This window comes from Bison bison, unplaced genomic scaffold (genome assembly GCF_000754665.1).
Source record: "Bison bison bison isolate TAMUID 2011002044 unplaced genomic scaffold, Bison_UMD1.0 scf7180017864343, whole genome shotgun sequence".
NCBI lineage: Eukaryota > Metazoa > Chordata > Mammalia > Artiodactyla > Bovidae > Bison > Bison bison.
This window is the reverse complement of record NW_011494915.1, coordinates 3,291,304-3,317,685: the sequence shown is the minus strand read 5'-3', so window position 1 is coordinate 3,317,685 and position 26,382 is coordinate 3,291,304. Positions and strand designations below refer to the sequence as shown.

Here is a 26,382-nt window from a genome sequence, read left to right as displayed (position 1 = left end):
CCACATTCTCCTTGTGTGCTCACATGTTCTTCGGTGTTTGTGTCCCAAGGTCCTTATAAGGACACCGGTCATATTGGAATAGTGTCTACCCTAATGACCTCATTTTAGCTTAATCACCTCTCTAACCTCCCTGTCTCCAAGTACAGTCATGTTCTGAGACGTGGGAGGTCAACATATGAGTTTGGTGGTGGGTGGGGGTGGGGTGGCATAATTCGTCCTGTAACATTTAGGAGGGGACCTGTCAGGTGACAGGGATTCTGTAGCTCTGAAATGATTCTGAAAGACACCAACATAGATATTTCAAGATATAAAAAATTCCTCCTGGGAGGGGAGAAGTAGTTAGAGATGGAGATCATTATGAGGGAAACAGGACCTGAGCTTTCAAGAATGGAAAGGATGTGGATATATAGAGGAATAAGAGGTAATCTTTAGAGGCAGAGGTACAGACGAGGGCTTAGGAAGAAAGATCTGGAGTTGAAAGTGGGCATTGTGTGTTTGTGGAGTGATAAAGAAATCTTTGTGACAAAAATAGAGTACTTGCATGCAGAGAATAGTGGGGAATCAGTGGGATAGGATAGCTGGAAATATATTATGTCCAGGACCTTTCACATCAGCTGGGGAAAATTAACACTAACAGGGTAAGAAATAGGGAGCTATTACCATTGTAGGGGGAAGAGAAATGAAATACTGAACATGGTTTCTAAAGATGAGTTTCAGGGGGATTTCAGGGTGGGTTGGAGGAAGGCGTCAGACAGGCCAGAGAAGAGGCTGTCCCACTGGCTGGCTGTGAGATGATTGGCAACTCAAACTCAGTTGCCTACTGAGCAAGGCAAGAAATGCAAATGAGGGGAGGGGCTTCTGTGGTTAGAAAGCCCCCTCTGCCCAACGTTCTCTGTTTCCCTTCCACTGGGAGACTTGGGAGAATCTATTCTTCCACCTGTGAGAGGCCAGACCTTGTATCAGTGAAGGGTTTTCCAGGGAAATGAAACCAATAAGATACATAAATACATAGATTTATTTTAAGAATTTGGCTCATGTGACTGTGAGGGGCTCACACGTCTGAAATCGGTAGGGCTGGACAGCAGTCTGAAAAATTAGGGAGGATTTATACATTGCAGTATCTTGAGGCAGACTTCCTTCTTCTCTAGGAAACCTCAGGTTTTGCTCTTAAGACCTTCAACTGATTAGATGAGCCCCACTTACATCAAGGAAGGAAATGCCCTTTACTTAAAGTCAACTGATTTTAGATACTAATCAGACCTACAAAATACATCATAGATACATCCAGTCTAGTGTTTGACCAAGCAGCTAGGCAGCACAGCCTATCCGTGTTGACACATAAAATGTAACCGTGACAGCCCCCAAGCAGGAATTGTGGACCATGTTGAGGCCATGTCTTATTCCCAGAAACTCTATGTCTCTCCCTCTTTCTCCCACACCAGCCATAGTGAAAAGCTGGGGATGGCTGCTTTACTAGGCTCTGGCCCTGATGTCAGCAGACAGGTCGTTCCCAGTACATATGCCTGCATGAAAATTAACTTGGAAGAGAAGTAACTCTTCTCTTGGAGAAGGTGATGGCACCCCACTCCAGTACTCTTGCCTGGAAAATCCTGTGGACTGAGGAACCTGGTAGGCTGCAATCCATGGGGTTGCTGAGAGTCGGACTCGACTGAGCGACTTACCTTTCACTTTTCACTTTCATCCATTGGAGAAGGAAATGGCAACCCATTCCAGTGTTCTTGCCTGGAGAATCCCAGGGACGGGGGAGCCTGGTGGGCTGCCGTCTATGGGGTCGCACAGAGTCGGACACGACTGAAGCGACTTAGCAGCAGCAGCAGCAACTCTTCTCTAGTGAGGCCAGAACCAGGGATCTCTGCTCTGATGCCAACAACGTGCCTCAACATTCCTTCTCCAGCTGAATCTCATCTGGAAGAGGGTCTCAGGAACACTGAAGCTTTTAGATTTGAACAGGGCACTGGAATGCTGGGTGGTCCAGGTGGGTTTCCCTCCTGTGCACCTTTGGATGGTGAAAGAAATGCATTGTGGTGTTTAGATTTTGGATCATTTTTACTCTCATTATTCTGAATTCTTTTTCATGTAGACGTCCTATCTCCTCCTCTTTTATTTGATTTGGTGGGCATTTATCATGTTCCTTTACCTGCTGGGTATTTCTCTGCCTTTTCATCTTGTTTATATCTCTGTGTTTGGGGTGGCCTTTCCGTATTCTTGAAGTTTGTGGTTCCTCTTTATTGTGGAGGTTCCTCCCTGTGGGTGGGGTTGGATGAGTAGCTTGTCAAGGTTTCCTGGTTAGGGAAGCTTGCGTCAGTGTTCTGGTGGGTGGAGCTGGATTTCTTCTCTCTGGAGTGCAATGAAGTGTCCGGTAGTGAGTTTTGAGATGTCTGTGGGTTTGGTGTGACTTTGGGAAGCCTGTATATTGAAGCTCAGGGCTATGTTCCTGTGTTGCTGGAGAATTTACGTGGTATGTCTTGCTCTGGAACTTGTTGGCTCTTGGGTGGAGCTTGGTTTCAGTGTAGGTATGCAGGCTTTTGAATGAGCTCTTATCAATTGATGTTCCCTAGAGTCGGGGGGTTCTCTGGTGCTCTCAGGTTTTGGATTTAGCCTCCTGCCTCTGGTTTTCAGTCTTATTCTTACAGTAGCCTCAAGGATTCTCCATCCATACAGCACTGATGATAAAACACCTAGGTTAATGGAGAAACATTGTGGCCTTTAGATTGATGGACTTTGGGGTCAGAGTGACCAGACAGTGTCTCTAAGGACTAAGGTCATGTCCTGGGGGAAGACCTTTATCTTCCGTGTGTCTTGGTTTCCTCATATGTTGAATTGGGCTACAGTAATAGTACTGGGCTTTCCTCATGGCTCAGTGGTAAAGAATCCATCTGCCAACATAGGAGATGTGGGTTTGATCCCTGGTGGAGGAGGAAATGGCAACCCACTTCAGTATTCTTGCCTGGAGAATCCCATGAACAGAGGAGCCTGGTGGGCTACAGTCAGTGGGGTCACAAACGGTTGGACAGGACTGAGCATCTAAACAACAAATAGTATTAATGATAGAACTTTGGAGAGTTGTTAAGACTCAAAGAAGACAATGATGTGTGAGACACTTCTCACAGTGTTTGAGACATCAGTGTGTTCACAGCTTCTACGTTCCTCCTTCTGAGCACACAATTCAGTATACTTCTCTGTCCCCTTGCAGTTAGGTATGGCCATGGCCCTTGCTTTGGCCAGTGAAACGGGAGTGGAAGTGATAGGCCTCTCTTCTGGGTGAAAGTTTTAAGAGCCAGTAAGTGTCTTGACGCATTCCCTCCCCCTGCTCTGGGGATAGTAGATAGACCTATTGTGAAAGATAGGTCATCCTTCAGCCAGGGGCCCAGAGTAAGTAAGTGCATGGAGTCCCTGCCTATCTGCACTGGACCTGTAGCCTGAGCTGGAGTCAACTCTGTTGTGTTAGAAGCTCTGGGATCTTGTGGTTGTTTGATGCCTGGGTGATTTACATACGTTAAGTGAAGTAAAGTGAAAGTTGCTCAGTCATGTGTCTGACTCTTTGTGATCCCATGGACTATAGTCCATGGAATTCTCTTGGCTAGAATACTGGAGTGGGTAACTTTTCCCTTCTCCAGAGGATCTTCCCAGCCCACGGATCAGACCAGGTCTCCCGCATTACAGGCAGATTCTTTACCAACTGAGCCATCAGGGAAGCCCAAGAATACTGGAGTGGGTAGCCTATCCCTTCTCCAGTGGGTCTTCCTGACCCAGGAATCGAACTGGGGCCTCCTGCATTGCAGGCAGATTCTTTACCAACTGAGCTATTAGGCAGCATTAGGTGCTCAGTAAATGGTAGTTGTTTGGGCTTCCTGGGTGACTTAGTGGTAAAGAATTTGCCTTCCAGTGCAGGAGATGTGGGTTTGATCCCTGGGTCGGGAAGATCCTCTGGGGAAGGGCATGACAACCCACTCTAGTATTCTTGCCTGGAGAATCCCATGGACAGAGCAGCCTATTGGGCTACAGTCTGTGGGGCTGCAGAAGAGTCAGACTCTACTGAGCAGCTGAGCACACAAGCAGATGGCAATTGTTAGGGTTTCCCTTCTTCCTGTGCCTTCTCCCTCAGAGACACTGAGCAGTGACCAGACGGATGAAGTCATTTGTAGCAAATGCTATATTTGGATCCATCCACTGGCATATAGGAACTCCTGTCTGTATAGCTGATATCGCACCTCTATCCTTCTTTTCTCATCAATTTGAAGTGGAAGAATCAGGACTGAACACCAGAGTCCTGTCACCCAGTTTCTTTTCCAAAGCTCACTTTTCTTATGTGTGAAATGGATGTGATAGCTTGGCTTTCCACATTTTCCAGGACTAATTGTATAATGCAGTTATGTCATGTATACTAAGTGATAAACATAGCCCCCTCCCTGAATCCTCTATTACTAGGTTTTCTTTTCTATTTTTTGTTCATCAGACACAATATGTAACTATTCACTTCCTGCCCTACAGGATCTTGGAAACAAAGACCTCAACAGGGATAAAATTTACTTAATTTGTCAAATAGTCCGAGTTGGGAAGATGGATCTTAAGGACACAAACACAAAGAAGTGCACGCAGGGACTGAGGCGGCCCTTCGGGGTGGCAGGTAAGGGCACGCACACAGCACCTCCCGTTCCTGGAGTGCACGTCCTAGGTGACTGCGCTCCAAAGACTTGTTCTTTCGCTCTCCTCCTTGCCCTCCCTTGCTCAAAAACCTTTGCCAGGCAGCCCCTAATACTTAAATTTCTTGAGATTCAATCAAAGTAATTGATGACTAAGTCCAGATTTATGACAAAGATGGTGAATAATGAAATCCCTGCATCTGGAGCAGAGTGCTGGGACCACGGAGCCATCTGAGCCGTTGGTACCTTCGCTCCCAAGCATGGTGGAAAAGAAAGAACAATACAGGCGGGATCTAATTATGAGGAACAAATCATCCTTCAAAAAAAATACCCAGGACAGGAAGTGCAGTTAAACAGAATGAGTCACCCACCACACCGCTCGATTCCGGGTTGGACCCTTGGCACAACCGAGCGAGGCTGCTTGAGATAAACATCACCTCTGCATTTCTCCCCAAGCCTCCGCTCTCCTGGGAGTTGCCAAGACTTCATTATTCTCTTCCCACTTTTATGGCTCTTGTTATATTTGACTATCACTTGCTGTATTATTTACCTAATATATTTTCTTTTAATTAACTCACTGTATTTAAGCTAAAGTACATTTTTTTTTTCTTAAAAGACAATTTAGACACCCACGGAAATAGCAATTCTTATGCCAGTTTTACTTCTTTGGGTTAAAATATAACATTTTAGTTGTGTACCATTTATAATCCCTGTATGCCATATCTAAACCCAATGTCTCAGGTTTCTCCTGAGGACACCCAGATCTTCTGTCATGACAAATCAGCTGGTTCTCCAAGTCCCCTGGCACTTCTTGCCAAGTGGCAGAATGGGAGAAATGAGCTTATCCTGAGCTAACTGGTGTTTAAACTGGTATTTTTGCCAGCTAGCTAGATGGGTGATCTTGGACAAGCATTTTTCCCCAGGGCCTTAGTTTTCTTGTCTGCAAATGAGGGACTTAGGCCTGGTGGATCCACGACCTGCTCTAAATGCTCTGTTTCTGTATGAAGGGCAGTCCTGACCTTACCACATACCTGTTAAAGTGGCGAGGGCCTTACTGCAAAGTGTGTCTTTGTCTCCAGCTATAACTGGCTCTCTCTTCTGGTTTCTAGTGACAGCAATCTGGTGTAAATGAAAGATTTAGGGATAGGTTGCTTCAGGCAGTACTGGATCCAGGAACTCAAATGAACTTTCATCTCTGTATCTCTCAGCTCCTGTGTCCTTTTGCTGACTTATTCTGAAGATGACTGTCCAATTAGTTGGCTAGCTCTTCCAAGTTTGCATCCTACCTGCTTAGCAGCCCAGGGGAAAGAGAGCACTTCTTTTCCATTCATTTCAGGAGAAGCCCCAGGAGCTAAAATATATGCCATTTGCTCATCCCCAAAGTACTTATTCTGGGCAGGGGGATTTGGTTCCCTGATCCCCAGGCCAAAACTCTGGAGCCAGAGGGAGATTGTTCTACCCAAATATAGCTCACTGAGAATAGGTGAGGGGAGTGTCTGTTTATCAGAAAGAATGGATGCTAACCAGGTTCAAATAACAGTTTCCCCTCTTTCTCGCAGCTCCCTAAACTACTCTTTTGAGCTAGATACAGTCACTAGTTGATCATTACCTGGGCAGTTTTAATGGCTCCCTGATGGGGGCCTGGAGTGTTTGAGGAATTTCTTGTTGCTAGGATTTTGGCCCTATTTGGCTAGCAAGTTTCAATGCTCCTCCCCCTGCCCCCATTTCTATAATCCCTGCTCTGGGGCAAGAGTTCTTTACCTTAGTTTTATGGAGCTTCAGTGGCTGATTTAAGGACAAGTTTCAGAAGATCCAGGATCCCTCTGGAAATGTAGGGTTCAAGGATCCCCAGATATGTGTCTGTGAATATGAGCACGTTTATAAAAGAGGGTGATTAGCTCTTCAGACCCTACAGGGAGTCACTGTGCTTGGGTTTTGTCAGTATGCTGCTGCTAAGTCGCTTCAGTCGTGTCCGACTCTGTGCGACCCCATAGATGGCAGCCCACCAGGCTCCCGCGTCCCTGGGATTCTCCAGTATAGTAGACCTCTAATAGGAATATGTCAGAAGCAAACCTAATTGCTTAGTTCCATGGGCGTGGCTCTGACTCTTTCCCCTCAGCCTCTGCTAAGCCCCTGGCTCTCAAACGTTTCTCTGGCTGCCCTCCTTCCAGCCCGGCTTACCCAGAGGTGTTTGCCAGGTGGCCGATGCTGGCTTTCCTTCCTTTTTAAGCTTCCTGCCCTACGATCTCATCCCATTGTCATCCCTTCCTGGGAACGGGAGGGCTTAAGCCATAAAGTCATTTCTCTTCTTTTTCTAGTTATGGATATAACAGACATCATCAAGGGGAAAGCAGAAAGTGATGAGGAAAAGCAGCACTTCATTCCTTTTCACCCGTGAGTGATTTCCCATTACTTTCTATTCTCTGAAACCACATTTTTCCTGATTGAAGGCCACTCAGAAGCAGAATGAACTGGTTCCTTGAGTTGATAACAGCCAGTTAGGACCTTCCAAGAGGAAAGGGTAAGAATGATGGTCTCAGTGCCTAGGCATTCAAAACCATCCAGCTTTTGACCTGCTTGTTCATGAGATGTTATTTATTTAACAAGCTTTGATTAAAAGCTGGCAGAGAGCTGGGCATTGTGCTAGGCATGGAGCATGAGGTGGTAAACAGGATCAACATGGCTGTTTTCATGAAGCTTATATTTAGGTGGGGAATTAAATGGGTAGGTAACAACAGATCAGTGCATCAGATACAAATATGACCGGGACCATGAAGCTACAAAGCAGCAGCATACCAGGAGCATATAACAGGGAGTCAGGACCTAGTTCTCATGGGCACGCATATCCATGACTTTAAAGGAGGGCAGTGAGGAAGGTAGACGTCCTTTCCTTGATCTAAGAAAGCTTGAGACAGTAAGACCCCAAGCTTGAGAACATTGTCCTCATTTGTTTAAGGAGGATTTTTTTTTTTTTTTAACAGATAATGAGGTCAGTGACTTGGATTTAGCATGTGATTAGGACTTAGCATGAACAGCCAGAGCTGTGCCACCTTGCTGAGCAGATACTCACTTTGAGGGCTTGGGGATCCTTTCTTTTTAAGAATCTTCCTAGGAATACAAATGGACTCTACTTGTAGCCTAGGTATTCTCCAAGTTTTAGAGCCATATTGCTTTGTGAAAGAGAGAGATGTGCTTCTTGATGGCAGGTACACTCTGAGCTGACATGGGCAGGCTCCCTTTTCACCTAAGGTGTGTAGAGGGGCTGGGCAACTTTCTGGAGCCCCTGAAACCACAGGGGAGGGAATCTATAAGGGTACCATGCAAACATTTTGTGCTCTCTTTTCCTGTCTAGGGTAACAGCTGAGAATGACTTCCTTCACAGCCTGCTGGGCAAAGTCACAGCCTCCAAGGGGGACAGCGGAGGGCAAGGTACAGAGCCTGCTGGCCAAGCAGGCTGGACCAGACTTCAGCTTGGGCTCCCTTGGTTCTACAGCAACCAGCTCAAACCCCTAGACTCTGGGAGACATAACCTTCCTTCCAGACAGGCCATTACGAAGAGTGGGGTCTCGTGATCTACAGAGATGGAAATCTCTGCCTGAGAAATAGAAGGGAGACATGTCCTTGTGCTGAAGGGAGAGAGGAGTCGGTGTGTCCTGACTCTTTCCTGTGTGTCAGGCCCTGTGAGATGTTTCCTTGTTTGCTTCCCTCCTTCCCACAGTCCTATAAGATAGATGGGATCAAGCCCACTTTACACAGGATGGGTTTAGAGGGGTGTGATGAAGTGACAGAAGCTGACCCTGCTGGAAGTAACTGGTGGGATTCAAATCAACAGTGTCTCACTCCAGAGCTCTTTGCATCCCAACTCCCGGCCTCCCCCAGGGCTGGGTCACTGCATCTGTGGCTACGTGTCTCTGCTTCCACGATCTCCTCCGGAGAGAGAACAAGGGGAGAGACCATGGGAGGGAGAGGCTGAGAGAGCACCTTGAAGTTGGCTCTTCATCTTGAGTGCTCCCTTCCAGGCCTCTGGGTGACCATGAAGATGCTCGTGGGTGACATTATTCAGATCCGCAAGGACTACCCACACCTCGTGGACAGGACCACCGTGGTAGCCAGGAAGCTGGGATTCCCAGAGATCATCATGCCAGGTTCTCCTTCCCCTGGGAGGGGTTGAGGGTGGCCTAGCTGCTGTGATCCATTTTCTTTTTCAACAGCCAGCTCCTTTCTTTTCTACTGCTTTCCTCTATTTCTTTCCCTGAAGGTAACTGCTGAAAACAACTGTATATCCAAAATGCATTTATATAATAAACATAAACACGTGAGTATATACACATGCACTTCCCCTCACAAATGGAATCACACTCTATACACTTTCTGTCCCATTACTTGATATACTCTGCACAGTGTTCTGTGACTGACTTACCACTTAATAATTTACCATGGACATCCACTTTACTTCAGGCGGAATAATTTCACTCTCTCTAGGGGTAAGTATGGTCATTCTCTTAAACTGTTAAGCTATTTTTTCTTACAGAAATAGTCCACACTTATTGTAAAGTGTCCAATAACATGAAAAAGGACTACAGCGAAACAGTAAAAGCTCTCTTAAATCTTTGTCTCCAAAAGTAACCACAACTATATGTAGTTTCCAAATATGTATGTAACAAAAAAAAAAAAAGTAAATGAGATTCTATAATAATACTCTTTTGAAACTTGCCTGTTTGCCTTAAACTTGAGTCTGGTACTGGTATCCATGAGCACTCTCACTGACTGAGCCCTTCTTTCCTCAGCTGAACTGTGGTCCACTGGAGTCATAGTTTACTAACGCCTGCCTTTACTAAGACGCCAGTTCCTGTGCATTCCCTGCAGGGCTTTCAGCTATCACCACCCCCTCAGCTCCTGAAGACCCTCCCTGCCCGGCCCCTGGCCCTGTCTGTGTTACTTGGACACATGTGGAGAGTCACTCTGTCTCCTCTGCACAGTAAAAGACCCATGGAGAGAACTGTCGGTGGTTGTTATTTACGCACCAAGATCAATCCAACTGAAGCTTTACTTTGCCTTCCCAGAAGGTGTCACTAGAGGATGAAAATTAAGCGATTTTTAATGGAGAGAAAAACATGCCCAACTGTGACCACCTCCCCTTTCGTAACTAATTTTCTACTGTTCCTCCATCCTCTTGTCACCTTCTGCTCCGGGCGCCCTGATGAAGTAAAAATGCTTTTCCAAGTAGTTCTGATTTTAGTATCATTAACAGATGTCAAGGAGGGGCACTTCCCCCAATCCCCCACTCCCCGCGCCCTCTGGTTGATGTCTCTCTCGCTGCCCAGACTCCAACTCTTGTCTCTCTCCCTCTGTCTCAGGGGACGTCAGGAACGACATCTACATCACTCTCTTACAAGGCGACTTTGACAAGTACAACAAGACCACACAGAGGAACGTGGAAGTGATCATGTGTGTGTGTGCGGAGGATGGCAAAACGCTGCCTGTAAGGGACCCTGCTGTTGCTCTGGGTGACAGGGCCCTCCTTGGGCGCCTCTGCTCGTAAAGATTTGCTTTTTCCGTTCTTGATCCTGCTCTCTGAGTGCCAGGTGCCTTCGGGGGTGGTGCAGAGTAATGTGACACACACCTTTAGAGTTTGGCTGGCCTGGTAGCCCATAATAAGCCCTGGTGTGTTGTTATTTCTTTACAGCAAAGCAGTTGGCTTTTCAGTGTCTGTCCCTTTCCTTTCATGACCTCTTATTCCTTTCTTGCTCAGCCTTAGTTTTTATGTTGGCTTTTTGCAGTCAAAATGCTGTTCTCATTGCAACCTGAGCTAGTTTATTCAGGCGAAATACCAGGAGAAAGGAACAGTACAGAGCCTTGGGCTGGTGTGAAGACACAGAATGTCCTCAAAACAGACATTGCCGACACTTAATCTGACTCCCCAGTGCTCAGCCAGACATTCTGGTGGAAAGCCTTACCCGTAAATTGGTCTCCAGAGGGCGGGCAGAGTGTATTCAGGAATGCAAAGCATATTGCTATAAATATTTATACAGCATATGTCCTGTACAATATTTGTCATGTGTGTTTACATTTATTTACTTACATTTCCTGTAAGGTTGTCAGCAGCTATGTCCAGTGTGTGGGACGGTTTTGCTTTTCAATTTCTCCTTTTACAGTAGTTAGCTGAAAATAAAATCAGCTCTCAGTAGAAGTTTCAGCATGGGCAAATATTCCTCTTAGGCCACACACAGTAGGTGATCAGATCGCACAGGAGATGGTGGTGTGAGTACAGATAGGTGTTCTGCTTCAGCTTGGGGGCCTAGAGCTCAGGCAGATTTTTCTACCCTCCACCTACAAATAGCTGGCATTCATAGAGGCATTGCTATATGCCAGAGACTGTGATAAGTATCCCCTGGAGAAGGAAATGGCAACCCACTCCAGTATTCTTGCCTAGGAAATCCCATGGACAGAGCAGCCTGGTGGTCTAAAGTCCATGGGGTCGCAATGAATCTCATACAACTTAGCCAGTAAACAGCAACAACAACAATGGCGTGTGATAAGCATGATGCATTACTATTACTTCCCCCATTTTTACAGAGGGGGAAACTAAACCTTTGTCAAGTGAAATAACTTTTGCAAGGTCATAGAGTTAGTATGTGGCAGAGATGGGGTTTGATTTAAGACTCTAGGCCCTCTTATTAAACGGGTTTCCCCGGTGGCTCAGTGATAAAGAATTCTCCTGCCAATTCAGGAGGCACAGGTTCAATCCCTGGGTTGGAAAGGTGCCCTGGAGGAGAAAATGGCAACCCACTCTAGTAAGCTTGCCTGGAGAATCCCAGAGGAGTCTGGTGGGCTACAGTCCACAGGGTCACAAAGAGTCAGACATGACTGAGTGACTAAACAGCAAACAACAGCAAGTAATGCCTAGAGATTAAAAAGAAAAATCCCCAATTTATTTATCAGTTTAAAAATTAGGCTAATAACCACTTCTATCAAATTCTAGGAAGATTGATAATTATTTTTTAAATCTAAAGATATCCTCACAATTGCCTTTTTGTTGGGAAAGATTGGCTCCATTAATTAATACTTAGTTAAGCAAAATCCAAGCATTTAAGTCATCCTCTTTTTGTTGGGTTGTGAAACTTTTCTGAAAAATAAAATTAGTAAGAAACACTTTGCTCAAAGAAACACAAAGGAAGAGCAGAGGCTTTTTATCTGAAAGGGAATTTGCATTTCACAAATGTATAGACCATGCTTTGAAGTAATTTTTATCCAACTACCTGTTGGAGAACTCTAACCTCAGCTTCATTTTTTAAAACTGATCCACTTGCCTTCAATGTTGCTGGAAGACAAATTAGAAGGAACAGTAATGGAAAAGCAGGCCCCTTATCTTGTTTCTAAAGCATTCTTATCAATACTTCCACCTATGCTATCCTTTCGAGTCATATCCAACCAGGCTGAATAGATGCACTTATCAAAGATGAATATATAAGCAGATATTCTGGAGACTGAAATGGAGAGGTGACTGCAGGCACAGTGATAATTCATAGTTTCATCTATGAGGTAAGTTACGGGGGAGTTCAGTTGACTGACTATTGAAAATTGCTAAGGAAGCCTGTGGGAGGCCTTTCTTTCTTTACCTGCCAAAATAAAATACAATATTACTGCCTAATTAAGTGTCAGACAGCACACTCAAACATTCCTGTTTGGTGCTGGTGGGTTCCTGTGGGAGCAGCCCCCTTTAGGGCCATCAGTTTTTCTTCCTGCTCCTCAGAGGAGCAGGGTCAGTGGATAGAGTATGTTAGGTGTGTCCTTGACTCACTTTGAGGTCTCAACGACCATGCTCAGGAGGGCCCGTGGCAGAGAAGTTAACAGGGTGGGCTCTGGGATCAGCCTGCCAGTATTTATATCCCAGCGTTCCCTCCAATTCGCTCTGTGATCTTAGGCAAGTTTATGTATCTGTGAAAGAGGAAAAAAGGCTTCCCTGGTGGCTCAGTCAGTAAAGAATCTGCCTGCAATGCAGGAGACCACCTGTAGCGCAGGAGACCCACGTTCGATGCCTGGGTTGGCAAGATCCCCTGGAGAAAGAAATGCCAAGGAAATAGCCAGTATTCTTGCCTGGAGAATCCCATGGACCAGAGGAGCCTGGCGGACTGCAGTCCATGAGGTCACTAGAGTCAGACACAACTTAGCAACTAAACTATGACCAAAAGAGGAATAATAATCTCTTCCTCATGGGGTTGCAGTTTATACAAAACACTATCTGTAAGGAAGCTTGTTGTTGTTTAGTCACCAGTCATGTCCGGCTCTTTGCAACACCATGGACTCTAGCCCACCTCTGTCCATGGGATTCTCCAGGCGAGAATATGGAGTGGGTTGCCATTTCCTTCTCCAGGGGTTCTTCCTGATCCAGGGATGGAACTTGCATCTCCAGCTTTCCAGGCAGGTTCTTTACCCCTGAGCCACCTGGGAAGCCTGCTGCTACTGCTAAGTCACTCCAGTCGTGTCCAACTCTGTGCGACCCCATAGACACAGCCCACCTGGCTCCTCCCTCCCTGGGAGTCTCCAGGCAAGAACACTGGAGTGGTTGCCATTCCCTTCTCCAATACATGAAAGTGGAAAGTGAAAAGTGAAAGTGAAGTCGCTCAGTCGTGTCTGACTCTTAGCGACCCCATGGCCTGTAGCCTACCAGGCTCCACGGGATTTTCCAGGCAAGAGTATTGGAGTGGGTTGTCATTTTCTGCTCCAGTCCTGGGAAGCCTGGCAGGCAGTAAATACTCAATAACAGGAAGGAGGTAGCGTTTACAGGCAGGAGACCAACTGCAGTTTGAGGCCCTGGAAAGGACTTGAGGGGGTCAGATGCACAATCCAGTGTAGATACCTGAAGCAGGCTTAAGTACAAATGCTTAGATGCTGGGCTGAGAAGCCTCTGCTCCTCTGAGACCAGCCAGTTTACTGGGGTGGAGGTAGGGCACGGGGATCAGTGCTGTGCAGTGGTTAAGACACAACCTCAAGGGCCAGACAGTCAGGCTGAAAGCCCGGCTCAGCCTGAATCAGCGGGACGACCTTGAGCAAGTTACATAATCTCTGTATACCTAGAAGTCTGCCTGAAAATGAGACGAGCAGTGGAACCTTACTCTAGTGAATACCAGCTGAGGTAATCTACGTAATAGGTATTCATTGACGTTCTCTATCAGCAGAAAGGTAGAGCCCTTATGGCAGAAAGTGAAGAAGAACTAAAGAGCCACTTGATGAAAGTGAAAGAGGAGAGTGAAAAAGTTGGCTTAAAGCTCAATATTCAGAAAACTAAGATCATGGCATCCGGTCCCATCACTTCATGGGAAATAGATGGGGAAACAGTGGAAACAGTGGCTGACTTTATTTTTCTGGGCTCCAAAATCACTGCAGATGGTGACTGTAGCCATGAAATTAAAAGGCACTTGGAAGAAAAATTATGACCAACCTAGACAGCATATTAAAAAGCAGAGATATTACTTTGTCAACAAAGATCTATCTAATCAAGGCTATGGTTTTTCTAGTGGTCAGGTATGGATGTGAGAGTTGGACTATAAAGAAAGCTGAGCGCCGAAGAATTGATGCTTTTGAACTGTGGTGTTGGGACTCTGGAGAGTCCCTTGGACTGCAAGGAGATCCACCCAGTCCATCCTAAAGGAGATCAGTCCTGGGTGTTCATTGGAAGGACTGATGTTGAAGCTGAAACTCCAATACTTTGGCCACCTGATGTGAAGAGCTGACTCATTGGAAAAGACCCTGATGCTGGGAAGGATTGGGGGCAGGAGGAGAAGGGGACGACAGAGGATGAGATGGTTGTATTGCATCACCAACTCAATGGACATGGGTTTGGGTGGACTCCGGGAGTTGGTGATGGACAGGGAAGCCTGGGGTACTGTGGTTCATGGGGTTGCAAAGAGTCGGACACAACTGAATGAATGAACTGAACTGAACTGAACCGAGAGCCATCTCAGGCTTGATTACCACCTTGTGGACACTAACTGGCATCTTCCATGATAAGACTGACCTCGTCAGCCTAGAGTACTTTCAGACTCTCGAAGTGCATTCAGACCCCTGATGTCCTTTGTTCCTCAGGTGACTCCTATGAGGTAAACAGTACTTGTGTTTAGAGTCTGATTTTTCCTCCCACTGCAGTGTGTCCACCAAAGCCAAGTTGGCATTAACTTTTCCAGGCTTCCTTCTACTGACCTGAAGCCAGTTAGGGGCTCTCATTGCTAGTTGGGAGCCATGGGGGTGGGAAAGTTATTGTCTAGGCTCACTGGAGACATCTATTCAGTGCAGTTCAGTTGCTCAATCATGTCCGACTCTTAGTGACCCCATGAGCTGCAGCATGCCAGTCTTTCCTGTTCATCACCAACTCCCAGAGCTTACTCAAACTCATGGCCAGTCAGTGGTACCATCCAATCATTTCATCCTCTGTCATCCCTTTCTCCTGCCTTCAATTTCTCCCAGCATCAGGGTCTTTTAAAATGAGTCAGTTCTTCACATCAGGTGGCCAAAGTATTGGAGTTTCAGCTTCAGCATCAGTCCCTCCAGTGAATACTCAGGATTGATTTCCTTTAGGAGTAACTTAATCTTCTTGTGGTCCAAGGGACTCTCAAGAGTATTCTCCAACACCACGGTTCAAAAGCATCAATTCTTTGGTGCTCAGCTTTCTTTATGAAAACATACACAGATCTATATTTTCCCTGGAGACATATACAAATCTATATTTTCCCTAAAACTGGGTCCTGTTTTTGGTTGCCATGCTCTCTCTACAGACTTGGTGACATTCAGGTTTCTCTCTGAAGTGTCTATGGGGAGGGCACTGTCATAGGACTTTCTCAGAATAATGTTGTCCTCAGCCTTAGGCAATCAAAAATTTTCATCATCAAGATAGTTTTGTGGGATTCAGTTGCCTGCTGTACAGCAGTTTTCCTTTCACCAGAGATATATGTGTGTTTTCAGTTTTTATAAGCTACATGGGATTCACTGGAGCTTCAGAAATGCTAAGCCCATAAACGTCATGAGATATAAATCTTGGGAGGTAGAAGGTGTCTAGGCCGTTACAGAGGGAACACTGGACAGGGGGTTAGAGGTGGGAGATGTGTCCTGGGGCTCCTCCTGTGGGGGTGCTGTCTTAGCCGCTCGGAGTTTCGGTTTGCTCAGTTTGGCAATGGGGATGATGACAGTAGCTGTCAGAGCTGATTGTGAGGTGCTCTGTACAAAAGGCACAGCACAGCGCTGGTCACAGGGCACTCTACATGGTCGGGAGAACTTCAGAAGCACGTTTCTAGTTCAGTACCTAAGAAGTTCTGAAAGGCTCCATCCCACTGAAGAGAGAGTTGTATGTCTTCCCTCACTTGCAGTTCCCTGGTTGTCCTTGTTTTTTTTAGGGATAAGTTTTGAAAGGATACTATATCCTTTTCAAATGGTTTCAATCTGGCTGTAGGTAGCATCAGTCTGTATTGAAACAAAACTCATTCTTTCCCAATAGCTCAGAAGTATGGACGGAGAAGGCAATGGCACCCCACTCCAGTACTCCTGCCTGGAAAATCCCATGGATGGAGGAGCCTGGTAGGCTGCAGTCCATGGGGTCGCTAAGAGTCGGGCACAACTTGAGCGACTTCACTTTCACTTTTCACTTTCATGCATTGGAGAAGGAAATGGCAACCCACTCCGGTGTTCTTGCCTGGAGAATCCCAGGGACGGGGGAGCCTGGTGGGCTGCCGTCTATGGGGTCACACAGAGTCGGACACGACTGCAGTGACTTAGCAGCAGCAGCAGCAGCAGCAGAAGTATGGAACAGGCTCTCAAGTAAGAGGGACAGGATTGTAACTTCCCATAGCTTAGCTTGCTTCACCAGGGGACCCAGAGTGAAGGTATGTGGCCAGCTTTGGTCATTCAGCCTGGTAGGGGATCCACTAAAGAATCTGATGGAATCTGGTGAGAAGCATGGATCCTTACACCATGAAAAGCCCAGAGACACACTTTGCAATTTGGGGGCTTGGGGCTGCAAAACCAGTTCTCATGTCCCTAGATCTCTGAAGACTTGAGGTTAAAATCTCTTGTTCTGTTTTAAAAATCGACCTCAAGACTCTTCTGGGTGACCCTACCTTAGATCTTGTTTTGGGACCAAACAACTGGAATGAACACAGATAGAATTAGGGGCTGGCATACTCTGTGGCTCAGCTGGTAAAGAATCTGCCTGAAATGCTGGAGACCTGGATTGGATCCCTGGATTGGGAAGATTCCCTGGAGAAGGGAAAGACTAGCCACTTCAGTATTCTGGTCTGGAGAATTCCATGGACTACCTAGTCCATGGGGTCGTAAAGAGTCAGACGCCACTGAGTGACTTTCACTTTCACTTTCACACTCTCTTGCAGGGCTTCCCAGGTGGCTCAGTGGTAAAGAATCTGCCTGCCCCTGCAGGAGATGCAAGAAATGTGGGTTCGATCACTAGGTGGAAAAGATCCGCTGGGAGAGGGCATGGCAACCCACTCCAGTATTGTTGCCTGGAGAATCTCATGGACAGAGGAGCCTGGCAGACTAGAATCCATGGGGTCACAAAGAGTCAGATATGACTGAAGCGATTGAGCATGCACATGCACGTAGTCTGCTGCTGCTGCTGCTAAGTTGCTTCAGTCGTGTCTGACTCTGTGCGACCCCATAGACGGAAGCACACCAGGCTCCCCCGTCCCTGGGATTCTCCAGGCAAGAACACCGGAGTGGGTTGCCATTTCCTTCTCCAATGCAAAGAAGTGAAAAGTGAAAGTGAAGTCACTCAGTCGTGCCCGACTCTTTGCGACCCCGTGGACTGCAGCCCTCCAGGCTCCTCTATCCATGGGATTTTCCAGGCAAGAGTACTGGAGTGGGGTGCCATTGCCTTCTCTGTGCACATAGTCTACTGCAAGATAATTCCTTGTTACTGTGAGGGTGATTTTTATGGCAAATAATAAATACCCTATATTGGTTGCTCTTTTCTCACTCTCTCAGAGTATCCTTCCTGCCTTTCTGCTCAAAGCCAATGTGGAATCTTTCTTTGAGATCTTCAACTGTCATTACCTCCCAGAAATATTCTTTGAGTCTTTAGGGAGAACTGAAGCGACCTTTCTCAGTGCTCCATAGTATTACACAGTCAGCCCCCCATACCTAAACCTATGGGTTCTGCATCTGCAGATAAGGAAGGTCATCTGCACTACATCATTTTATATAAGAGACTTGAGCATCTATGGATTTTTAAAATCAGCAATGGGAAAGAGGGGGCCCTGGAACCAAGCCCCCAAGGATACCAAGGAACTGGACGCATGTATCTGTCATCACTTCATGTTGCCTAGTGATTTCCTGCACCACACTGTGAGCCCTCCTGTCAGCTTTCCTGTCTGACTCATGCCCATATCCCAGTGCTTAGCCTGTGCTGGTGTCTGGAAGATGCCCTCTCACTGTGGGCTTCCTTAGCCCCTACTGCCCATGTGTCTGTCTGAAGGTTGATCTCCCGCCCCTTGCCCAGCTTCTGCTGGGACCTCGATGTGTGAGCATCAGAAATCCATTGGAATGAGCTGGTGCCTGGCTAATCTGAGCCTATTGTAAACTTTGTGCAATTCAGATATAGGAAATGAATAGGATTAAGAAGACCGGCAGCGTGCAGCCACTCCAAGGCTGGTTACCAGTGACAGTGGGGCGGCATGTCAGCACCTGCTGCGCTCCAGGGATTGTCAGAATGCAAGCAATAGAGTCTCTGCAGTAAAGCAGCTGTCACTCCTAGGGCCAGGCACATTCATGGCTAAATCCGTAATGTAGAAGGATATCTGGCAGAAGGCTTAAAGAAGGAAGGTTATCTCAGGCCCTACGGCCAGCCTTGGCCTTGGCCCAAAACTGCCCAAGCATAGAAAATGACAATTCTATAGTGTTTTCTCTCTTTTCATTTCTCTTGGGTCAGAACGCAATTTGTGTGGGAGCTGGAGACAAGCCTATGAACGAGTACCGGTCCGTTGTATACTATCAAGTCAAACAGCCACGGTGGATGGAAACAGTCAAGGTAATAATAATAACAATGATGATAACAATTGCAAACATGAATCTAAGAAACCTCCCTAAGGCCTGAAACAATGCCCCATCCTGTGTCTGGTGCTGTGTCAGGCACTGGAAAAAGTGGCCCAGTGCGTGAGGGCCTTAGTTCTCTTGCCCACCCTTCACTGGTCAGGACCTGGTTGCCTTGGAATTGTCAGATGGTCTCATAGACTGTGCACCAGCCATCAAGTTGTGTCCTTCTATTCATCAGTGAGGAGTGTTGGAGCTTGGGAGCAAATGTGAAGCTATAAAAAGCTATTTAATGCCTGGAAGATCCCCTCTTGAGAGGGTACCTCAGATGGAAATGGCATTAACCACAAATATTTGCATTACCAGATTGTCAGGCTATAGCAGAAGGGAACAGTTTGTGTTAGAAATAGAGTATGGAATTAATTTAGTGAACAGTGAAGCTTGATCCAGCTTCCGAAATCTCTGTCTTGTGATTAACAGCAGTTTTTCTCACCCTATTCTCTGAACCCAAACTGAAGACGCGGTTCGGCTCCCCTTGTGGAGGGAGCTGTTCAAGCCTCAGTGGCTCTTGCCTCGTTGCCCGCATCCCCGTGTTCCCAGTGGGTATCCCTGCACTCATTCTCTTCAAATGACCTACCCATCTCTGGGGTCAGAGACCTATTAGACCAGGCTGCTTTCTCTCTGTGCTCTCTTGAACCCCAGTTACATCTCCTTGTGAGCCCTCATCACGTCGTGATAATTCTGTATTGCCCCATGTGGGCTGCGGGCTCTTTGGATGCAAGCACGCTATCTAATGTCAGCGTGGCCAGTACCTCACATAATGGTAATGATGATTCAACGTGCAGTGAAAGAATTCCCAGGTGACCCTCAGTTCTTTTGCTCTGAGATGCATAAGCAAGTGATTTTTGGGGGGCTCAAATTTCATTCTCTGGAGCACTGAACACCTGAGTGGATTTCCCATAGGTTGCTAAGCCTGAAATGCACCATATAGAGATTGCTGTGGAGCTTTGGTAGGTGGGGTAGTCCAGACCCAGGCCGAAAGCACCTCCATCAAGGATACAGCAAAGACCACTCCCTAGACAGTGAGACTGGGTGACCAAGGGATGACGGTCTTGGCCCAGTGTCCTTGGAGGAATAAGCATCTGAACCCGTGTCTAACCAAAGATGGGAATGAGCCCTGCTGCTGCTGCTGCTAAGTCGCTTCAGTCGTGTCCGACTCTGTGCGACCCCATAGATGGCAGCCCACCAGGCTCCCCCATCCCTGGGATTCTCCAGGCAAGAACACTGGACTGGGTTGCCATTTCCTTCTCCAATGCATGAAAGTGAAAAGTGAAAATTGAAAGTGAAGTCGCTCAGTCATGTCCAACTCCTAGCGACCCCATGGACTGCAGCCTACCAGGCTCCTCTGTCCATGGGATTTTCCAGGCAAGAGTACTGGAGTGGGGTACCATTGCCTTCTCTGGGAATGGGCCCTAGGATGTCTCAAATATGATCAGATTCAAACATTTTTATTCATTTACATAAATGACAGTCTTCCAGCAAGCCCCCTAATGAGCACTGTTAATTTGCTAAGCCCTGCTGCAATTGCCTGAGCTCCTGGAGTGTGTAAGGAAATGTGCATCCTGCAGTTTGCAGTGTATCAAATCCTGCGCTAAAGTTATGTGACTTTTATATCAATTTGGGGAAATTCATTTTCCTCACTATAATTTACGGATCCCTTTTCATTGGCTGGGAATGCAATTTGCCAAATGGATTACATTTGGTACTTTATTTTCTCTTCATTGCTAGTTCTTATGTAATTTATTTACAGCTCATCAGGCTTGATGAATGGGTGATGTATCAGCACACAGCACTCTCAGCTAAATGGTCAGGCTGCCTTTTTTGGGGGGCAGGCAGGGTGCAGTGGGGAGGGCCACTTAACTAATGGTCTCCTGAGCTCTGGTTTCTGCCTGCTGAGGTGGCCGTCCCTATTGAAGACATGCAGAGGATCCACCTGCGATTCATGTTTCGACATCGGTCATCCCTGGAATGTGAGTACTAAATGGCATCTCTGCGGCCCTAAAAGGAGTGGGGGTGGGATCACTCCTTCTGGTAGTGGGTGAGTGGCCCAGGTATCGTTTTCTTTCCTAACCTCAAAGATGCCATTTTTAGCTAAAGACAAAGGAGAAAAGAACTTTGCCATGTCCTATGTGAAGCTGATGAAGGAAGATGGGACCACTCTGCACGATGGATGCCACGACTTGGTTGTCCTAAAGGTACCATGTCTCTGTGCTGCGCTCAGCTGTGTTCGACTCTTTGTGACCCCGTGAACTGTAGCCTGCCAGGTTCCTCAGTCCATGGGGTTTTTCAGGCAAGAATATTGGAGTGGGTCGCCATTTCCTCTTCCAGGGGTACTCCCCACCCAGGGACCAAACCAGTGTCTCCTGCATCTCCTGCATCACAGCGGATTCTTTACTTGCTGAGCCATCAGGGAAGCCCGTGAGCTGAGATTAACTCTGCATCGAGGAGCATGTCGGAAGTGAGGGGGATACGGCAGGATTGCTTGGTAAATGAGAGCAGGGACCCCCAGTGACACGCATCAGGGCTCTCCAGTTGTGAGACCTGGTAGAGTCTGGACTTCTCTGGGCCTGCATGTCCTCATCTGTGAGGCCTCAGTGAGCGAGTGTGAGAATCACGAGTTATTCCCCATAAACGTGACGGTGAGGGACGCACGGGACTCAGTAAGTGGGAGGCCATCACACACAGAGTGGGCTTCGATGCTGTGAGACACCTGTGGGATGTGCAGAAGACCAGCAAGAAATGTTTGAGAGACTCACCACTATAGTGAACGGAAAAACATATTAGCCTTTAGGGTTCTGAGCCTGCTATTGATTAACCTGGAGTCATCTCATGTGTCCTCCTGAGACGTGTTTGCTTTTTCACACGGTGATGGTCGTATTTATGACCATAAGATGACCCATGCAGAAGGGCCGTGTAGAAGAGTGTGGCTGTCGGCTGTGTTCTTCCTGCATTGTGAGACTTGCACTGTTCTCGAGAAGCAGGGTGTGTCTTCCTGATCGTACATGCGTCCCCACAACCCTGCGCATGACAGTGGCACGCCTCTGCTGGCACCTGGCTGTAGGAAGGGAGGCAGAGGCTGTGGCTGGGGAACAGGCAAGGCTAAGTGGTCAGCACAAAGATCACACTCTTGCCTTGACCTTCTCAGCCTTGGACGCTGGGGTTGCCCTTTTTCTCTGGTCTGGACAGCAAAGACAGCCTCATCAAATCTTCATCACACGATACCCTTCTCTGAGTCTCTGACTTTTCCAGAATACTCCTTTTTTTCTTCTGTGCATCCTCTGTTTTCTCATTTATGATGCGTCCAGGTAGTTCTTGGCTTAAAAGCCATTCTTCCTCAATAGATTTACAGTTCCATTTGCAGTCAGTTCTCAATTTAGTCACCTTGCTTAAGCCTCGGTCTCCTCATCTGTAAGCTGGAGATGATGACAGTAATCGCTGCTGTGACGCGTAAGTGATGTTCACCGAAGCATCATGAGCATTTCGTGCAGCCTCCAGTGCAGACTCGGGGCTCAGTGCCCGTCACCTGCTGCAGTGCCTGTCTCTGGTCATTCACGTCAGCACGCCGAGAGAATGATATGTCTGTCATTGCCCTAAGTGTTCTGTACGCATTATGCCACCTAGTCCACTCAAACTTTCTAGAATTTGCTATGGAGCATAGGCAATATGCTTCATAATCAGTTTAATCAAGAGAAAAATGAGACACAGAGAGACAGAGGAGTATATTCACAATAACACAGGCTTGTGAACAGGGTCTAAATCCCTTCACTTTCAGAGTCCACTGCCTTTCCCTCTTTAATCTGACTCCTTATCCCGCTGGTGGGCTTGTTCGTGTTAAGATCTTATGAAAGCTAGAATGAACTAAAATATGCTATTTGGGAATCTTCAGTTCCCTCTGTGCCATTAATGAAGTCTATAGAGCCTTCAAATACGTGAATGTTCAACCCCTTTCCCATTAATGTAACCTTGGCGTCTCGCCTGCTTTGTGGGGAAATAGTCCTACCTTGCCAGCTGACGCGCATCACTCCTCTGATAGCGTTCTCGCTGTTCCTGACTCTCCCGCCTACAGCGTGCAGCCCGGCCTTGCAAACTCCATACCACTGGGTGTGTACCTTCAGCTGGAGAGTAACTAGGGTGTTGTTTCCAGGGAGACAGCAAGAAAATGGAGGATGCCAGCTCTTACCTGACTCTTCCTTCTTACCGCCACCACGTGGAGAACAAGGGGGCCACCTTGAGTCGAAGCTCCAGCAGTGTTGGGGGGCTCTCTGTCAGCTCCCGGGATGTCTTCTGCATCTCTACGCTAGTGTGCTCCACAAAGCTCACCCAGAACGGTACTGGAACCATTGAGAGCTCTGCGTGTGTGTGCGTGTGTGTGTGTGTGTGTGTGTGTGTGTTTGTCTGTGTGTGTGTGTGTGTGTGTGTGTGTGTGTAGGCAGGCCCGGGGAGTCCTGATGTGGACAGTTTAGGCCAGTAAATAGTCATTCTGCTTGTCTGGACTCTTTTAGTGGGCCTCCTTGGTTTGCTTAAGTGGCGTGTGAAACCACAACTGCTACAGGAGAATTTAGAAAAATTGAAGATTGTTGATGGAGAAGAAGTGGTAAAGGTAAGTGGGACTTCATTTTGCCTGTTTTCATCCACCAGGGACAGACCTTTACGTCATGAGTGGCTTCGGGGAAGAGATAAAGTGTTCAGGGAGACAGGACAGATTTTCTTCTGACAATGGGAGACAGTGTCCCAAGTTGTCATTAGAAGCTTTTATTGATAAAGCTGGGGGATGATGTGGTTCAGTGACGCTGAATGCTGAGCTGGAGAAAAGCAGGGCTGTCCTCAGTCTCTGGAAATAGATCAACATTGGTATAGATCCCAGCTCGAACACTAGCCAACTTCATGTGGTAGTATTACCAATATGACGCATTTGGCAGAGTTGTAATGAGCTTTCAAGATGAAAAATATTTAAAAATTACTCAGCAAATCTCTTACACATAATGTACAATAATTGAACTAAAGCATATGAAACATACAAGGTTAAACAAGGAGTAAATATTTACTTTTGTTGTTATAAGTTGCTATAGTAGTGTGATCTCTCAGTATTATCAACATGTTGCTATTAGAAATAAAAAGTATTCTTGTTTCCACTTCTTTGAGAATGTTATATATTAAACATCAGAAAAGGGAAGACATCAATGCTCACATTTTAAGTGAAACAAGCAGAAAGTTTGTCAGATGTCAGATGTTTTGTTGTGTCCACATGGTGGTGGAGAATATACTGTCTGAAGTACAAATCTAATTAAAGCAACCCTCTCTCCAGCATTATGAATTGGGAAAAGTGTTTCCTGGTGATCTTGTTTCTGTCAGGAACTCAGTACAGCTGGAAACTCTGAGACTTTATGTAGTAGCTCTGTGTTTTGACTGTAGGAAATATTGACACATGTCTTAGGGGGAGGGTAGCTATCAAGTTTCAGTTAATTGCCCATAGAAGGAGAAGCAAGGGTCGAATTTCAAGATCAATGCTTTAATTGTGCACCATTGACCCACCTACCCAGTTCAGCAGCGGCAGAGAAATTCTCCTCCAGACATTCTTTTACAAGGTCTGTCACCTTTCAGATCAGATCAGATCAGTCGCTCAGTCGTGTCCGACTCTGAGACCCCATGAATCGCAGCATGCCAGGCCTCCCTGTCCCTCACCAACTCCCGGAGTACACTCAGACTCACGTCCATCGAGTCAGTGATGAGGCATGAGGTGGCCAAAGGACTGGAGTTTCAGCTTTAGCATCATTCCTTCCAAAGAAATCCCAGGGCTGATCTCCTTCAGAATGGACTGGTTGGATCTCCTTGCAGTCCAAGGGACTCTCAAGAGTCTTCTACAACAACACAGTTCAAAAACATCAATTCTTCGGCGCTCAGCCTTCTTCACAGTCCAACTCTCACATCCATACATGACCACAGGAAAAACCATAGCCTTGACTAGACGAACCTTTGTTGGCAAAGTAATGTCTCTGCTTTTGAATATGCTATCTAGGTTGGTCATAACTTTCCTTCCAAGGAGTAAGCATCTTTTAATTTCATGGCTGCAGTCACCATCTGCAGTGATTTTGGAGCCCAGAAAAATAAAGTCTGACACTGTTTCCACTGTTTCCCCATCTATTTCCCATGAAGTGATGGGACCGGATGCCATGATCTTCGTTTTCTGAATGTTGAGCTTTAAGCCAACTTTTTCACTCTCCACTTTCACTTTCATCAAGAGGCTTTTGAGTTCCTCTTCACTTTCTGCCATAAGGGTGGTATCATCTGCATATCTGAGGTTATTGATATTTCTCCCGGCAATCTTGATTCCAGCTTGTGTTTCTTCCACTCCAGCGTTTCTCATGATGTACTCTGCATATAAGTTAAATAAACTTATATGGTGACAATATACAGCCTTGACGAACTCCTTTTCCTATTTGGAACCAGTCTGTTGTTCCATGTCCAGTTCTAACTGTTGCTTCCTGACCTGCATACAAATTTCTCAAGAGGCAGATCAGGTGGTCTGGTATTCCGATCTCTTTCAGAATTTTCCACAGTTTATTGTGATCCACACAGTCAAAGGCTTTGGCATAGTCAATAAAGCAGAAATAGATATTTTTCTGGAAATCTCTTCCTTTTTCCATGATCTAGCGGATGTTGGCAATTTGATCTCTGGTTCCTCTGCCTTTTCTAAAACCAGCTTGAACATCAGGAAGTTCACAGTTCACATATTGCTGAAGCCTTTAGGCAGCTGGAAAAGTCATCTCAAAGGGTATTCTGTTGTCTTCCTTTGCATTCTATTTTTCTTTTTATCAAAAAATTGTTATTGGCATATACTCTACATATATTAAGACAACAGAGCACTTATCTTAAAAGTACAGTTCAGTGTATTTCTACACATGTACATAACTGCAGAGGAACCAGAGATCAAATTGCCACCATCTGCTGGATCATAGAAAAAGCAAGAGTATTCCAGAAAAACTACTTCTACTATTTCTGCTTCATTGACTACGCTAAAACCTTTGACTGTGTGGATCACAACAAACTGTGGAAAATTCAAACTATGGAAAAGAGATGGGAATATCAGACCATCTTGCCTGCCTCCTGAGAAACCTGTATGCAGGTCAAGAAGCAGCAGTTGGAACTGGACATGGAAGAGTAGACTGGTTCAAAATCGGGAAAGAAGCACGTCAAGGCTGTACATTGTCACCCTGCTTATTTAACTTATATATAGAGTACATCATGCGAAATGTCTGGCTGGATGAAGCACAAGCTGGAATCAAGATTGCCAGGAGAAATATCAATAACCTCAGATATGCAGATGACACCACCCTTATGGCAGAAAGTAAAGAAGAACAAAAGAGCCTCTTGATGAAAGTGAAAGAGGAGAGTGAAAAAGCTGGCTTTAAACTCAACATTCAAAAAACGAAGATCATAGCATCTGGTCCCATCATTTCATGGCAAATGGATGGGGAAACAGTGGAAACAGTGACAGACTTTATTTTTTGGGACTCCAAAATCACTGCAGATGGCGACTGTAGCCATGAAATTAAAAGACGCTTGCTCCTTGGAAGAAAAGTTATGACCAACCTAGACAGCATATTAAAAAGCAGAGACATTACCTGTC

At 46.3% G+C, this 26,382-nt stretch overlaps 1 protein-coding gene across 1 annotated transcript in view; it reads left to right on the top strand.

Annotated features, from left to right (window-relative positions):
- The window catches only part of DOCK2 (dedicator of cytokinesis 2), a 467,146-nt gene that overhangs the window by 54,863 nt on the left and 385,901 nt on the right, over nucleotides 1-26,382 (top strand). Inside the window, exons 10-19 of the mRNA XM_010854580.1 lie at nucleotides 4,513-4,648; nucleotides 6,983-7,058; nucleotides 8,017-8,093; nucleotides 8,684-8,809; nucleotides 10,022-10,146; nucleotides 18,595-18,693; nucleotides 20,653-20,725; nucleotides 20,847-20,950; nucleotides 22,900-23,083; nucleotides 23,258-23,355. Coding sequence (XP_010852882.1) covers nucleotides 4,513-4,648; nucleotides 6,983-7,058; nucleotides 8,017-8,093; nucleotides 8,684-8,809; nucleotides 10,022-10,146; nucleotides 18,595-18,693; nucleotides 20,653-20,725; nucleotides 20,847-20,950; nucleotides 22,900-23,083; nucleotides 23,258-23,355 — 1,098 coding nt within the window. The remainder of the gene's footprint in view (nucleotides 1-4,512; nucleotides 4,649-6,982; nucleotides 7,059-8,016; nucleotides 8,094-8,683; nucleotides 8,810-10,021; nucleotides 10,147-18,594; nucleotides 18,694-20,652; nucleotides 20,726-20,846; nucleotides 20,951-22,899; nucleotides 23,084-23,257; nucleotides 23,356-26,382) is intronic.